This window comes from Dreissena polymorpha, chromosome 8 (assembly GCF_020536995.1).
Source record: "Dreissena polymorpha isolate Duluth1 chromosome 8, UMN_Dpol_1.0, whole genome shotgun sequence".
Classification (NCBI taxonomy): domain Eukaryota; kingdom Metazoa; phylum Mollusca; class Bivalvia; order Myida; family Dreissenidae; genus Dreissena; species Dreissena polymorpha.
In genome coordinates this window covers 17,794,239-17,811,513 of record NC_068362.1, presented here as the reverse complement: position 1 = coordinate 17,811,513, position 17,275 = coordinate 17,794,239, and the positions used below count along the sequence as shown (strand labels likewise).

At 36.5% G+C, this 17,275-nt stretch overlaps 1 protein-coding gene across 3 annotated transcripts in view; it reads left to right on the top strand.

Annotated features, from left to right (window-relative positions):
• LOC127841632 (neurobeachin-like) overlaps positions 1–17,275 on the top strand; it is a 232,466-nt gene that overhangs the window by 112,047 nt on the left and 103,144 nt on the right. For all 3 annotated transcript variants that reach the window (XM_052370615.1, XM_052370614.1, XM_052370616.1), the window contains 9 exons: positions 1,351–1,413; positions 2,378–2,482; positions 2,785–3,519; positions 4,191–4,317; positions 4,946–5,054; positions 7,036–7,202; positions 7,808–7,929; positions 8,799–8,951; positions 9,127–9,263. In XM_052370615.1, the coding sequence (XP_052226575.1) occupies positions 1,351–1,413; positions 2,378–2,482; positions 2,785–3,519; positions 4,191–4,317; positions 4,946–5,054; positions 7,036–7,202; positions 7,808–7,929; positions 8,799–8,951; positions 9,127–9,263 (1,718 nt within the window). The remainder of the gene's footprint in view (positions 1–1,350; positions 1,414–2,377; positions 2,483–2,784; positions 3,520–4,190; positions 4,318–4,945; positions 5,055–7,035; positions 7,203–7,807; positions 7,930–8,798; positions 8,952–9,126; positions 9,264–17,275) is intronic.

Here is a 17,275-nt window from a genome sequence, read left to right as displayed (position 1 = left end):
CTATATGTGTCACATTGTCTGCCCATAATCTTGAAACTTGGGAAGAATATTTATTGTAACAATATCTCATCCAATGTGAAACAATTGCTATGGTCTGTTGAAAAATATGGATGGGGAGGGGGATAAAACAGGATTCCTAATAAGGCTATAGTAAAGCCTTGTCAACGTTCTAGAAGTTACATTTTTTACTCAATCATCATGAAAATTGCTCAGGCCAGTTATGTCAGCTAAATTCAAAAATATTTTTGGTCTGTTAAAAAAAGTTGGCCACCAGAAGGCAGTGCAATTTTCATTTTATTACCATATTGAAACCTTGTGAAGACCCTATGAAGATCCTTGATGTTTTTTGTTATCAAATCATTATGATACTTGTCCATTCAAATAAATTAGTATATACCTGTAACTCATACATGCCATACGTCCCGGATTGTCCGGGACAGTCCCGGAAATGAAGTACTTGTCCCGCTGTCCCGGAAATCTGTCAAATGTCCCGGAATTTACAAAATCCATATATACATGTACCTTATCTTATGCTTAACTGCACCTCGAATCTGTGTATGTATGCAGCGTCTCCATGACAATGCCTACCCGAATAGGCAGACTACGCTACGTGTCAAAATCGATCAATTAACAGGGGTCCTGTTATCATATCGATTGTCTCACGTTCGCGGTCAAACCGAAAAGGCGCCATTGTTTAATGTGGTTGTTAATTGACTTTAATCGACTACGTCATTATTCCCCACTGCGTACGGGCAAAGGATAGTTGTTCACACATCTGAAGTCTAACTTCGCGGAGTAAAAAATTAATTGTGATTGGTTGTATGTATAGTGAATTGATTTGAGTTGACGATCTAACGGTACTGTATTGTTGTATTTTTTATTATATAAAATGTTATAAATGAATAAAGGCGTATCAACAACTACGCGTTACACACCGGTCTTAATACAATTACGCAGTGACGTCACCATCTATGTTTAGAACGCTTACACTGAAAACACGTGGCTTGTATCTAGTAACGGAAGTAGTAATGTTTAATTTGAAGTTAATAGATCAATTGTATTTCGGATAGGCATTTGAACTTTTGCAATTAACGATGCGAAACAAAAAAAAACGTACCAAAAATGCATATGTCTATAAATATCGCTACATTTTATACATGTCTCGGAAAATCGGCAAAAGTCCCGGACAATTTAACTCAATGTCCCGGAATTGGTCTGAAAAATTATGGCATGTATGTGTAACTAGACCATCAGCGCCTCAATAAAACTAGAAAGCTTGTTATTTCTTCAAAGCAATTAATGTCATTTACATGCATGCACTCAATGATCATCTTTTTTTCCTGTTCATAGAAGCAGCTGAACAACTGTCGCCACAGAGACCTGAAACAGAGGGTGAGGAGGAGGAAGAACACGGTATGCCACTTCCTGTGAAGTTCTCATTGATTGTTAAGGTAGTGGGGAGTCGGATATTAAGACCAAAGCCTATTGTAAACTGTCACCCAATCTTTACATTAACATTAACTTTGTTTAGAAAATGGTTTTGTAGCACCAATTAGGTCTATTGTTTACAGTTTTTGTTAACAAAATAAGAAATGCAATGAAAGAAAGGCTTCAGTTTAAACCGTATATCTGTATCATTTAAAGCATAGTTATTTTTTTAATTACATTCTTTGTACTTGGTGGTCCATGTTGTATGTTTTTATAGAGCAAAATCAAATTAATTGAAAACATATTGTAACATAATAAATACTGTATTACATGTTTTTTTACAAGCACATGCTATTGTTCATCAATACCATTTGAACTAACTGTCCGTCCCTCCGTCCGTCTGAAAACTTTAACATTGGTCATAACTATTGCAATATTGAAGATAGCAACTTGATATTTGGCATGCATGTGTATCTCATGGAGCTGCACATTTTAGTGGTGAAAGGTCAAGGTCATCCTTCAAGGTCAAAGGTCAAAAAACTAAATCCAAGGGAAGTAACAAGCTTTAAAGGGAGATAATTTCTATTTTATATCATTTGGCAGGTGCAGATCATTTTCACAAGGGAAGTACAAAAAATTAAAGAATATAATCAGAAACAAATTTTAAGGTCAAGGTCATCCTTTAAGGTCAAAAGTAAAAATATACAATCCAATGGAAGTAATAAGCTATAAAAGGGAGATAATTTCTAACCCTGCCAAATGATATATTGAAATTTTATTTCAAAGTGGGGCAATAGGGGGCATTGTGTTTCTGACAAACACATCTCTTGTTTAACACAAGAATAATGTTGGTGTCTCTTAATTGTCGAAAAACTAAATTTTGAGGAAAGTGTATCAATTTTTTTTGAAAACTATGAGTTAATATGGTATTTTGCAACCCAACCATTAGATGATGCAGATGAGGATCAGAAGACAGAAGGTGATGGAGAGGAAAACCTTGATTCAGAAAATAAACCTGGTGATGATGAAAGTGAAGCAGATGATCAGGCTACAGGTAGCATACATAGCCAGAACATCTAGTTATTGTGCATATGTCTTAACCATAAGCAAATCTTTTTGCAATGCTTTAAAATTGTAATATATTTTATGACACTATTTTGGTTTTTAGAAATGTTGCTCAGTTGTCATTGTATTACTTTTGTATAATAAAAGTTGTTTGATTGAATTAATTCATAGTTTTAATTCTGAAAGTTGACAGTATTTTTCCTTAACTTTATGATTGTGTATTTTGAATCTTTTGCAGTGACATATTCTTGTGTAGTTTTAATTTGTGTCAATTTGTTTGTTTTTTCAAAGGAAGTGATAATTCCTTTGTTGCTGAAAAGAAAGAAGACCAGATTGTGGAACAAACTGATGAACAAACAAGTGAAGAAGTAAATAGCAAAACTGCAGGAAAATCAAAGAAAACTAAACATCAAGATGAGTTAAGAAATGAAGAAATTGAAGAAGTATCAGATAATACAGAAAGCCAAGAAAGGGTGGAGGACAATACAAATGAGCAGGATATAAAAGAAAAATTAAATGACATTCAAAGCTCAGAGAAAGCAGAAGGGCAAAATGTTGAAAACAATGTAAAAGATGTTTATGTTGCAGATGAAGAGGTAAAGAAAGATGTTGATAAAGGGGTAAAGGGAGATGATGATGTGGAGGAAGCTTTTGAAGCAGAACCAGCAGTATTGACCAATGGTGATGCTGAAGATAAGGATGGAGATGATGCTACTAGTGAGGGTGCTGATTTTAATGAAGACAACGAAGAAGATGAACCAGTTCATACTATATCATCAATTTCTGGTGGTGCTGGGAAACACAATGAAAGTACAGATAGTAAGAAGCCAGAGAAGCTAGAGTTGAAGAATACACCAATTCCAGCTCCAGTCAATCTGTCAATGCTGGATTCTGGAAACTTGACTGAGCGCCTTGAAAAGGCTTTGGGCTCAGTGGCACCACTTTTGAGGGAGATCTTTGTGGACTTTGCATCGTACCTGTCTAAAACTTTGATTGGTTCCCATGGACAAGAACTTCTTATTGGAGGTATGTACATGTACTGAAAATAACACTCAATTAAGATCTGGTATTTATCTATTTCTACGTCTACAAAATATTACTTTGTAAATAACAATATTATTCTTTTAAAGAATGTCCATTGATGAATACAATAAGTTATATCATAATTTTGTTGACAATTGTGTCAGTAATCTAAATTTATCTTATTATCATTATGAATTTTTCATGTGGAATAGTAACTTTCTGGACAAGTATCTTTTTATTGTGAAAACAAACAGTAATTGTGTAAAGGAAATCTTATTTGATCAGAGAATGTTTAATAATTATTTGTTGTTGCATGAATAACATGCTACATTGTTTAGAAGGCAAAAAACATCCTTTAATGAGTTAGTATAGTTTCTGCCGTCTTTAAGGACAGGATTTATTTAGAAAACTGATAAAATGAAATAAATTGACACTTGTCTTGAGGTGTGTTTACCTTTCTGGTTAGGTGAAACATTGTGCAAATTTCCTCACTGAAAAAAGTTGAATTTAAGTGATTTTTTTAAAAGAAAATATCATTTTGTTAATGTGTATCTGTTTTTAAGCTTGTAATACTATTTATACATGATCAAGCAAGTGACATAAGGAATTCAATGATTTAAGGCATGTCCTAGCTTTGTGACTACAGGCGCTGACAGTGTTGCTGCATGTTGCAGGTCTGGTGACGTTGAAGCAGAGTACGTCGGTGGTGGAGCTGGTGATGCTGCTGTGTTCCCAGGAGTGGCAGAACTCCCTGCAGAAGAACGCTGGCCTGGCCTTCATAGAGCTTGTCAACGAAGGGAGGTGAGCATGTGACTGAGTAGCTAAGGAAATTAGAAGATTGCTGTTCTGGGAAAATTGGGCTCCATGCAAGTGCTCAAAGTGTTGTTCCAGATAAGCCAGTGTAGTCTGCACAGGTTAATCACCGACGACATTACAGCTTGGACTGGAATTTTGTAAATGAGGGAGTTTCTTTAAACAAAAAAATCCTTAAAAGTGAAGTGTTGTCCCTAACTGTACAGTCTAGTCTGGGACTACATTTTACGCATGGATTAACCACACTTTACCCACAATAGTTGTCATTCGTTATGCTCCCTCACAGTTGGTGGCATTTAGCATTGAACTTGTCTGTCCATATGTATGTTCTTTTGCATTAGTTTGTCCATGCGATCGTCTTGTACATACTTATTGATTCTGACTTTAATGGGTATATGATCGTACATAAAGGAATTTAGGCTGCACAATATTTGGGTAGAATTATAGCCCTTTGTTTGCTTTTATACTTTAGGTTTATACTTCTTAAAGTTTTAAATCAACAAAAACACTATTACATATACTTATACTTCATTTATATACAGTATTTATAATATAATTTTAACATGCATTTCGGTAATGTTTTTCCTTCTTTTATATTAAATGATGTCCATGTCAGGTTGCTGGCTCATGCCACACGGGACCACATCGTGCGGGTAGCCAATGAGGCGGACTTCATTCTGAACAGGATGAGGGCAGAGGATGTACAGAGGCACGCTGAGTTTGAAGTATGGAAGACATTTGTGTTTACCCTTTCCCGCTCAGAAGCAAAGTGAAAATGGCTAAATGCAAACAGCATTAAACCAGAACAGCCTGCAAGTAACGGTTCAGGTTTTATGGTGTTTTCTGCTTATCAGTGTGTTATGGTTGGAAAAGAAGCTTTTAAAACTTGACTTTATTATGAGGTCATCTTCCTCTAAACGTAGTTAGGATATGTTTTGAATTGTAGTTGTCACTCAACAATTTGTTACAATTTGGTTAAAGCAAACCAGTATTGCTATAAGTTTTTGTTTATAAAATAACGCATGCAGTGGTAAACACTAGTTAAAATATTCTTTGAGGTGTTAAAAATAAATGGACAATTTTTAGATGAAAATTTGATGAGAAAATTTAAAGCATCTGTTTTTTTATTTTGTATATGACCATCAGATTGATGTTGGTTTTCTTGTTTGAGGATGAATGCGTATCAGCCAATGGTAAAGCTTTTTTTAAATTATCTCTGTCAAGTGCAATAACCAACCAGAGGGTATTAAACACTGCAGAACTATGGCTCCTGAACTATAAAAAGTTGCAAACATAAACCTTGTACACTTTGTTTCTCAAACAGTTTTAATAATATTTTCTTGAAACTTGTTTTCAATGATAATGGGCTTAATATCTAAAGTAGAACCTATTTGATTTGGGGCTCATCAGATCAAGGTGAAGGTGATTGTTATAAAAAGAAGATAAACTGTTTCTGCTGAATGGAGGTTTGCATTCACACTGTGTATGTGGGTAACAGTAACTTGAGTGGAGACCTTTCTTGAAATTGCATTTTGGGGCGAGTAGGGTCAAGGTCAATTTTACTTGAAGTAGAAAAATTGTCAATAACCTTTTTTGGAACATGGTATTACGTGGAAATTGTGTGTGTAGGTAGGTGATCTGCTTACCTTGCTTGTGGATTGCATTTTGGGCCAGTCAGTTTATGGTCAAGGTCAAACGTTACTAGAAAAGAAAATGTTTCCCCTAAAACTAACTAGAGTTTGGATGGAGGTATTGCACTGAAAATTTGAGCGAAGGCTTCTTGTTATATGTCAAACTCACTTGGGATTTCTATGGGCCTGTCAGATAGAGGTCAAGGTCACTGTTGTTTAAAAAAGAGGAACAGTTTCTGCTCAGTAACGTTAGTTGGGATTGAGGTATAATGCTTTATGTTTTTGTGTAAGGAGCTTTCATGCTTACCTAGCAATTGATTCCTTTTGGAGAAGTTTGGGTAATTGTCACTTTCTATAAATAGAGCAGTGTTTATCACTCAATAACTTGTAGAATTATGCTGAAATTGTGCCTTAGCTGCTAACAACATGCAAACCTAGCTTGGAACTTCATATTTTGGGCCTATCAGGTCAAGGGCAAATAAACTGTTAAGTAAAGTAGAAAAAGTATTTATTGTAAAAAAACTTGGTTTGGGTAGAGGCATTGCGCTGACATTTTGGGCATAGGTATCTTGCATGCAGAATTTAATCAAGATGCTCACATTTTGTAAAAATTAAATAAGATTATTGTCCACTACCGGTGAAACCGGAGGGGACTTATGGTTTGTGCTCCGTCTGTCAGTCTGTCTGTCTGTCCGTCATACTTTTCTGGATCCTGCGATAACTTTAAAAGTTCTTCATATGTTTTCGTGAAACTTGAAACATGGATATATGGCAATATGGAGATTATGCACATCATTTCATTTTGTTCATACGTCAAGAAATCTGGCTGCTATGGCAAAAAAAAATTAAAATGGTGGAGTTTCACCGGTAGGGGACAATATTGCTTGGCAATCTCTTGTTATATTAAATATTTAATACATCAAGGACAACACTTTCAACCTAGACTGTTGTTTATTTTAGAAGAGACTTCCTTTAAAAATAGCAGAAACTGACATCCCTGATTTGTGAGTGCACATGGCATCTAGCCCAGTTTTCCCAGACTGCAGCTCATACAGTAACCCCCTTCCTGTTACAGTCACTGTGTGCCCAGATGATGCTGGACCGTCGGGAGGAAGAGAAGCTGTGTGACCACCTGATCACGTCAGCCAAGAGGCGCGACTACACGGTCGCCCTGAGGCTGCGAGACAAGGTCCTCAACATCCTCGACAACAAGCATGGGCCCTGGGGCGAACCAGGACAAGAGTGCGTGAATATATGAATGTTGATTTGGGAATCCCAGATTAGCCTGTAATGTCTGCACAGGCTGTTCTGGAACGACACTTTCCGCCTAAATGAAATATTATCTATTTCTTTAGAGGAAAAAAACTTTAAAAGCAGAAAGTATTGTCCGTGATAAGCCTGTGAATAATTATTCTAAAGGCTTATCTGGGATGAAACTTACAACCCATTAGACCTGGTATTTCTGGAGCGCAGCTCATACATGTATGTGTTTTTTGTTGCCGTTTTGAACGGCCTCTTGGTGCGAGTGCTGAGATTGCACATTTTTGAGGTTCAGTGTGATTCTTTGTTATCATGTGCAGAAAGTGTACTGCAAATAAAAATTTGTTGTACTCAACACTTGATTTCGAAGTTAGGTTTGGTATTGTTTAAATTTTTCCAATATATAACTTTTAGCTTTGGTTGGGTAACAATATGTATTCTAGCTATGGCAAATAATGATTGAATTATAAATTTGAATCTTTTTCCAGGTTTTAGTTATTGTCATCAAGTATACATAGCAATTTGATGAAAGTCCTGAAATTCTCCTGAGATCAAATGAACAGAAAACTGTTCTGCTTCTAATGTAGGAAACTGGAGTTTTGGAAGTTGGATGTTTGGGAGGATGACAGCCGGCGCCGACGGAGGTTCATCAAGAATGCTATAGGCTCCTCCCACCCGGAGGCCACTCTGAAGGCAGCCATTGAACATGGTCTGTACTTAAGTCTCATTAACCCTTTTCTGCTCAGAGGCAAAGAAGAAATGGCTATAGGCAAACAGATTAAAACAAGAACAGCTTGCAAGTTACTCACAGGCTGTTCAGGTTTTATGCTGTTTGCTGCTCATCAGTATCTTTTGGTCGAAATGACACCATAAAGCCTTGAAAACTTGAATATAGTAAGAAAGGTCTTAAATTTTATTTAAATTGTTAATAGACTCTTAATGCATTGAAGTGCATATCTGAGTTGTTAAGGGTTCATCAGCAGTGTCTTCTAGTATATGATAATGTTGTGTGTACACAATGAGTGTGTTCCAATTTGCAACTTGGTGAATTATATATGCTATTTGTTAATTGGGTAAAAATATGAGGGATTGTGCCAGATCATTAAATGCCCCATTCAAATGACAACCTTGTATCATTTAGTTATGGTGGTGGTGGTAGAGTATTATGTTCACTGAAAGTGACTTGTCATATTAAGTAAGAATGAGGGCTTTAAGATCTGTCTTTGTACTTTGGCTGGCAAATATATTTGTGAAAATTTTGCTTGGATTCCTTAAAAATCCTTACAACATAGAAATAAAGAGTGGGCAGAAATAAATAAGATATGTTCTGGGAAAAACGGACTTAATGCATGTGCTTAAAGTGTCATCCCATATTAGCCTGTGTAGTCCCAACAGGCTTATCAGGGATGACACTTTAAATGAAAAAAGTCTCTTGTAACAAAAATCAAGTCTATGCAAGAAGTTTTGTCACTGATGAGCTGACTGCATATGTTAATATAGAACGACACTTTACGCACATGCATTTAGCCACATTTTCAGACTGAGGCTCAAATGTAGCCATGTTTATTTACTACGCAGGTGCGACTGAGGACGCCATTAATCAGGCCCGTGATGCGTTCCATGCAGAGTTGGCCAGCAAGAAGGTTCAGTCCAGCCTTCAACCAGACTACACAGACGAGCAGCTTCTGATGGAGGACAATGGAGACTACGACTTTGAAATGGAGTACTCTGGTAGGACAGGGAAATTTGTATGGGGACTAAACAAAACAAATTCAACTTGCCTCTTAAATGTGTATTGATATTGCATATTCTAAAAAGTATAGTTATTGGTTTTATGTATTTTAGTTGCTATGTGTTTATGGGTCTACCAAGTATAGAGTGTGAATCTTGGTGTTGATTTGTGCAGGTCCTGTTGCCATGTCTACCACGTGCAAGCTGATAGCCCCCGGGGTTGCCATTAACGGGCTCATGTCCGTCACGAAGACAGACCTCTACTATGAGATGGACGAGGAAGATGCCGAGAACAAGAAAATAGACCCACAGGTAGGTGTTGTGTGCTGCATTGGTGGTGGGCTAGTGGGGAAATAGGGGACTGTTAATGTTGCAGAGACCCAAGTATTGTTATAATACTCCAATACTAAGAATTGACCTGCTGTGTAAAGTGTAGTCACATATTAGTCTGTGCAGTCTGCATAGGCTTTTCAGGGACGACACTTTCCGCCTGTAATGGATTTTATCTAAGATTAAACTCACTTTAAACGAAAAATGTCATTAAAGCTGAAAATGCTGTCCCTGATTAGCCTGCATGGACTGCACAGGCTTATCTGGAACGACAATGCCATCATAAATTAGAAAATGTCACACTTGAGTTACATGTCTTTCAACTTCATTAAGGTCGCATTCATTTAAACTGTTCTGTCCATCATGTCATTGGCCTGCACTCAGGAGAAAACATGTAGCAGTCGCTCCAATTATCAACACGTTTATAAAACAAAGGGAAACTACACGGGTAGAGTTTTCAGACAGTATGTATTACGTACCGTGGTGTTCACTCAAAGAAGTCCCTCAGGTAAGTGGCAGACTGCGTGTTTTATGTCACAATTTTCTGTCATTTTGTGCCGTATATTAACCAAAATATCCCCGAATTGTGGTGCGCAGATGCGTCTGCTTGAACATCACAGTCACATAGGGTCCATTATTCCTTTGGACAGAATGTAATAATGCAACGGACTGAAGAACATGAAGAACAAATCTTGATGATACTCATTTTACAACCATACCAATCCAGCCCACACGCTATTGTTTAGGATCGTCCTTTATGAATGTGTTTGATAAAATTAATGGACGTCTTCGGGAGAACTGGAAGTCCGCAAACTTGACGATACCGGTATTTATAGCAGTCGTAGCGCACACTCACTGATGCATTGCAGTGGATATGTCATTGAACAATACGGCATATGTAACCGAAGACCACTCTAATTACAAAACTGAAAATTTCAATTATAATTTATATAATTCAATTATTTTTTTCCACCGTCTGTCAAATTGCAATACTCAGATGTTGAATTGGATTGGAGAGAATAGATGCATGTATATGAAGTGTAAAACAATGTTACAGAACGCAAATAAACATGGTAAATAAATAACACTACAAAAGTGTCAATTCTGCATGTCAAAATTAGGTATACTTTCAATACACGCACTCTGGGCCATTTCAGAGAAATCGGTTGACAAAACTTCAGTAAAAATAGTAAATGAGTAACAAATAAGAATATAAACGAGCTCCTTAAAACAAAGTGCAGTTCTTTGTCTTGATTGTACGCGAACCGAGGGTGGAACAAACATCTATTCATTGTGACGTTTATACATTAACAAAATGATCAAATTTTGTTAAAAACTCTACTATGACCTGAATGTGTGGTGGTAACTAACATCCTCATCACTTGCAGTAACTCGTGCTCTTTTTAATACACACATGTTTTTTCGTGCATATGTGTGCAGTTGCGGTATATTTTACGGCTGCGTTCAGCTGTTGATTATGTTACGTTGATTTACGTCACATTCCTCGAGGCTTGTTAAAGTGACGCTCGCCTAGTTATCGTGTAAATGAACCAAATATACGCGCCACAGTCCACATAGTATTAGCACATCAAAGTGTTAGGCGTTCCCAATAAGTTCCGTTCCGACGGCACACTGTAACTCGCCGTCAAGCGAGAGATTTATGAAACGAGCCGGAACGTTCCAAATGTTCATCGGTTACCAAAGTTATTGTCGAATGTATCAGACATGTTCCGCTCCAAGTGTGACGGTATTTATTCGTGGGCCTCGTAATTCAGGATGACAGAAACACGGGATAGTCAGTCACGGCAACAGACATTGCTTTCGTTTGCTTTGTTTCCTGCCTCTTTGAATACTGCTAACGTGGGGGATGTTCTCTTGTTGCTATCTGGTCGCGACTCGTGCCCCAGATAACCCTCATGTCTGCACTGGCGACTATACTGTATATATGGCGCCTACTACAATACGGAAATCTTTATGTGATAATTAAAATGGGTCTGGTGTCCCCTTTATGCAATTGTGAACATTTCGTAATATGATAGGAACCGCTAAGTCTTTAGCTTATGCGCACAAATTAATCTCGACATTAAGTTATCATTCGTGTTTTACATTATTGCTGAAGTTTTGAAAATCTTCGCGTTGTGTTTGTAAAATAAATTTAGGAATGACAAATAATTTACATCGTTTTCATGATGTGCATCGCAGTTCGTATGCCTATTGTATTAAATAAGTTCGCGGTTTATTATAACAAATGCGAGTCCATAAATTTTAAAACCACTTATACGCCGTAAGCTTAAAAAGCTTCACGTTTCTTAAACGCTACTGTATAATATTGTGTTTTTGAAATGCACATCATTAGAGAATAGCGATGATGACCCACATCTTTAGTACCCTATTCTTACTACTGCTTTCTTTGACATAAGTATTTTTATTGGCTTACAGGTACTATTTTATACTGATATTTGTTGAATTGTAAGGCCACGAATAGAAATCGAATACGCTGTAACTAGCAATTCTTGTTTAAACACTCGATTCGGGTTTCCTCCTACAATTGTTTCCATAAGCCTAATGATTCTAGACTCCCAGCCTTATAATAAACCGTGTATGCAATTATTGTATCATTTTGTGGAAAATTCAATTCACTTTGAGAGTAGACCACCGTGAATATGACCGCAATAAATTTTAATAGACTTTAATGGCATTGTGTGGATCACGGCAATACGGTGTCAGTTGATGCTGTCAACAGCTGGGCAGACCATATATTGTATCAACACTTCTACTCTGGGAGACTCAAATTGAGTCAATAATATATCTTTCCGTTGCGCCGGAATACATATTTTGTTATACGGTGTGGTATAGTAATCTAAATTGTGAAGGCGACAATTAACAGCGAGTTATTGCGGTTTTTAAGTCGGAACATTTACCTTATTTTGGCTTCAGTTATTCCATGAGTGCACTCAAGACGTCACGTGTTTTGAGCAAACCGTATGAAACTTACCAAGAACTGATGATATCTGGGCTGGTTCGAAATGTTAACGGTCCATTAAAAAACATGGCAGCCTTTAGTGCGAACTTGTGAACACTCTTGAATTCATATTTGTGTTCGTTTTGTATAAAACTCAAAACACATGTTCTAGTTATATATCGTTCGATTACGAAAATAGTTTCGATCTGTTGAAAAAAAAAAGCAACCAGGGGCGAGGCAGCTTTTCTTCTTGAGTTATTTTGAAACCTTAACACTATAAAAGCTACATTTTGTGTACAATCGTCATGAAACTTGCTTGCTGAGAATATTTGTTCTAATGATATAGGACAAGTTTGAACATTTTTCCGGTCCGTTGACTACAAGTGTGCCGGCAGTTTTCCTTATATGTTCATAAAGAATCTTGTGAACGCTTTAGGTTTTGACCCCAAAACTTAATTAAAACTTTGTTTCCAATGATAACATAATCTAAGCAGAGTTAAAAAAAAATCCGGATAGAAAGAAAGGTCTGATGCAAGTTTTTTTTATACAAACACGACAAAAGCGGCTTGGAACCGTTTATTTCATTCGGTTCTCATGTAACGACCTATGGCCTCAGGTCCCCTTGTGTTAATTGCTCTCGCACATACATCATCTTTTTTCCATCAATATGTATAATATATATAGGATCTGGCACGAGTTGTCATATCATACCATATTTTATTAAACGAGTTCAGGAATTTTGTTAGTAAGCGAGCCTTTGGCGAGCTTACTAACGAATTTCCTGGACGAGTTTAATTAAATATAGTATGATATAACAACGAGTGTCAGATCTTTTTATGCCCCCCTTCGAAGAAGAGGGGGTATATTGCTTTGCTCATGTCGGTCTGTCGGTCTGTCGGTCCGTCCACCAGGTGGTTGTCAGACGATAACTCAAGAACGCTTGGGCCTAGGATCATGAAACTTCATAGGTACATTGATCATGACTCGCAGATGACCCCTATTGATTTTGAGGTCACTAGGCCAAAGGTCAAGGTCACGGTGACCTGAAATAGTAAAATGGTTTTTGAATGATTACTCAAGAACGCATACGCCTATGATCATGAAACTTCATAGGTAGATTGATCATGACTTTCAGATGACCCCTATTGATTTTGAGGTCACAAGGTCAAAGGTCAAGGTCACGGTGACCCGAAATAGTAAAATGATTTTCGGATGATAACTCAAGAACGCTTTTGCCTAGGATCATGACACTTCATAGGTACATTGATCGTGACCCGCAGATGACCCCTATTGATTTTCAGGTCACTAGGTCAAAGGTCAAGGTCACAGTGACAAAAATCGTATTCACACAATGGCTGCCACGACAACGGACAGCCCACATGGGGGGCATGCATGTTTTACAAACAGCCCTTGTTTATCACATGTTTTAAATGAGCAAATTTAATTAATATTTACGCAAACATAATGATAAATCCCGAAGTTTGTTTACATTTTATGACGTCATTTGACGTTGCAACGTCATTTCAGCAAAATAACAAAATGCGATTGGTCAATAAACGATAACTAAGCCAATGAAAACGCTTAACAATGTTGTATTACACATGTGTAATATAAAAAAATATGTAATGGTTATATTACATGGGAAACAGGGTATGGCATGTTATAAAACCAAGCTATTTTATTAGACAGTTTGAAAATAATGTAAATTAATAGACACCACATTACGCTTTGTTTTTGTATAGTATTTTCTCAATATTCCTCTTTAATTGAACTCAAAACTAATACTCAGTTTAATATCCAGTAGGGATAAAGATATATATTTTATTCCACTTTAACAGCGAATTCGGTTAATTAAAGCCCCATTGAATAAATATCATCTATCATCAACGGCAGGAAATGACGTCAATATTTCGACGAAATGACGTCATAAATCCAGCGAAATTATCCAGTCAAACTAATTTTGTTTAAATAAAAAGGTTTACAAAATAAAAAGTGGGATAAATAGAATAAAAGATAAGTGTTGATTATAGATCAGGTTTATCATGCTCGGCACGAAAACGAAAAAGCACTCGCCAAGGCTCGTGCTTTTTGTTTTCTAAGTCTCGCATGATAAACCTGATCTATAATCAACACTAACCTATTATTCTCTATTTCATGGTAAAAACACTCTTTTTATTCCAATATTTCGCCCAAATGGGCTTAATCAAGATTTACAAATATAAATTTACTACATCTTTTTACTGTCTTGTACATCAATAAAGTAAATGTGTTTTAACGTCAAAATGACAGGAAATGACGTCATCAACATTAAGATACACTGAAATTATTAATAATTAATTAATTATAATAATTCAAATTTCATTCTTTTAATTGAAGTTAAATTATAACGTATCGTGTTAATACATTGTGTTAAGGTCAAAACTAATAGTTACGCAATTAATAAAAGGTGGAACATGCCAGACATGCAGGTGTTGTAATTACAACTTAACGAGCATTTGCAAATTAATTTATTGAAAATGTGTCGCGAGGTCATATGTTTTATACATTATTTTCTCTTTGCCAAGTGAACCTTGATGGTATATTTCAAAATGTTCGCACACTTGGCAGTTAGGCCGGTGGCATGTGTCATTCAAACTTTTCATTTCGTAAGCAGTTAACTTGAAATAAACTGCGCATGTATCCATATATTGCTCTTATAAAACGTCAAAGCCTCCATTATGGCATGTAATAGATATATTAGTATATAATGAACACCCCGTGTTTTGGCCGAAACGCGATTTGTTAAAATGTTTCAAATTATTAGCGGGCCCATCTTTGATTTGCATGGGAAATGTGATAAATGTATCAATTGGAAGTGTTCGCTGTTTATGGACAATATCAGTTTCACCATCAACTCGTTGGTTATAATTTTACTCTGATAAATTACAAGGTACTGTAATCAATTAGTGGTCTACCATTAATTATCCCTTTTTTCTCAATGTCGCGACACCGCTCGAAATTGCCATAGTTTGGACGGGACAGGCAACGGTTGACCTGTATACCGAAACAACTGTATCTCTTCAAATTTTGCTCTTCAGCTAGATCGTTATTGCTTCTTGTTCCTGAAATATAGGTAAACCAATATGCGCTGCATTGCCCATACACCGCCCAAGAAATGCTCAAGTTACTGAGGATTTCAACGTACAGTCGACGTTGTTCAGGTGTTGCTTACATGGTGAATTGCAGGGTCAATCGAGGCGAGTGTGTACAGCCATTAACTGTGCTTTAATGATGTACAAATATGCTCGTAAAATGGGTACTTTGTCATGCTACATTTGGTTTTGTTTCATCAGCGCGAAATATGGAACAGATACTATTTCACGACTTATGACAAAATAGACAACCCTTCAGAGTTAAAGTTCGTGCATAGGTCTTTTGTGTCTGATACATGTGTGCTACTGACGGAAAAACCTTAGTTACATTTCTATAAAAGATACCATGAACATTATTTCAAAGAAAAGTTATATAATTTGTTCGTAACTGGTTTTTATTCGGACTGACTTTATACGGTAGTGATCTTAATGGGTTCCTACTGTACAGTACTGTCACTAAGCGTCTATGTTTTATCGACCTTGAACAGAATGGTTGCGTCGTCGTTGATGGATCTTATGTTATCTTTATAATTTTCTTTGTACACTAATTAAAATAAATGCACGCGTTTACTTAGTTATAGCCAATTAATACACTTAATTTGATATCTGTTTATAAATTAATGTTAAGGTATGCTTGTCATTTTCGGACGAATTTACTGCTTCTCTAATGAAATAATACTATCGCACACAAAGCGTCTGTGTGTTCTCGCGTTGCATGCACGAAAATAATGCTGGTGTTCCGAATTATCGACGGGCAACATGTTGCATTGTAACCGGCGACGCTTGTCTTGGAGAAATGGTATACCAGGGGAAGTGAATGTCGAAGAGCTCTATGGCATTGCTAATAAATGCATGTATGGATAGGGGATATGGCACAATGTACCTCTATATGCAATGTTGATTAAATTCAGTGAACTTGTATTACACGATTGAAAGAATTTACACATTCAGATAATTATATAGAGAATAATAGGTTGGTGACGTGAATGGAGAATGGTTATCTGGCAAGTCGGAGGAATTCGGCTCACCCGATAAGATCCTCCGACGAGCCAGATAACCATTCTCCATCCACGTCACCAACCTTTTATTCGATTTATCCTGTCACATTCGTTGAAATGTTTCTAAAATATCAAGTTTTCGAGTATTTTGTGTTTAAATATTTAATATGGGAAAAAACACGCGCGAACAAAAACATTGTTACGTCACGTCATGCAAAACGCTTAGGCTAGCTTCCATCTTGTTAAACAACACAGAAATCGAGTCAATCGTTATTAATTCAATACACAAAGACGAAATTATGCTGTTAAAATAATAATGTTTCAACAAACAGTGCTTTACATGTATTTTGTTGTTGTTTTTTTAAATTGAAAACAAGTATATTTTATTAATGGAAAATAGTACAGGCGTGCGCATGCGCGGAGAGCAACTGGCGGATATGTGAGGTCACGTGGTCATCTAGCCTAATATCTTTTGGGATATTAGGTTATCTGGTTATCGGGCTGATTTAAAGGCATCTGACAGGATAAATGATGATGTCATAAATGACCAGTTGCCGCGAATAAAACAACCCATGAAATGACCCCACTAACACTCTTTGAGGGTTCATTGAATACATAAAATATACATTTGTTAGAATAGCATGTATACGAACGATAAAGAATACATGTACACATATGCTCGGTGGTGGTGGAATACACAGTCTTCTCAAAGTTACATGAAACATTTTCTAAAATAAAACAAAATATTGCTTAATTATATGGCAAACTCAGTGATATAAAGTGTGTAACGACCCCATATAGACAGTGCTTATTGAATTCTAGTATATAAAACACCGTATGACATAATGTTCAAATCGAACAGTATACATAGCGATTGCCAGTGTAATACTTTGAAATAACTAA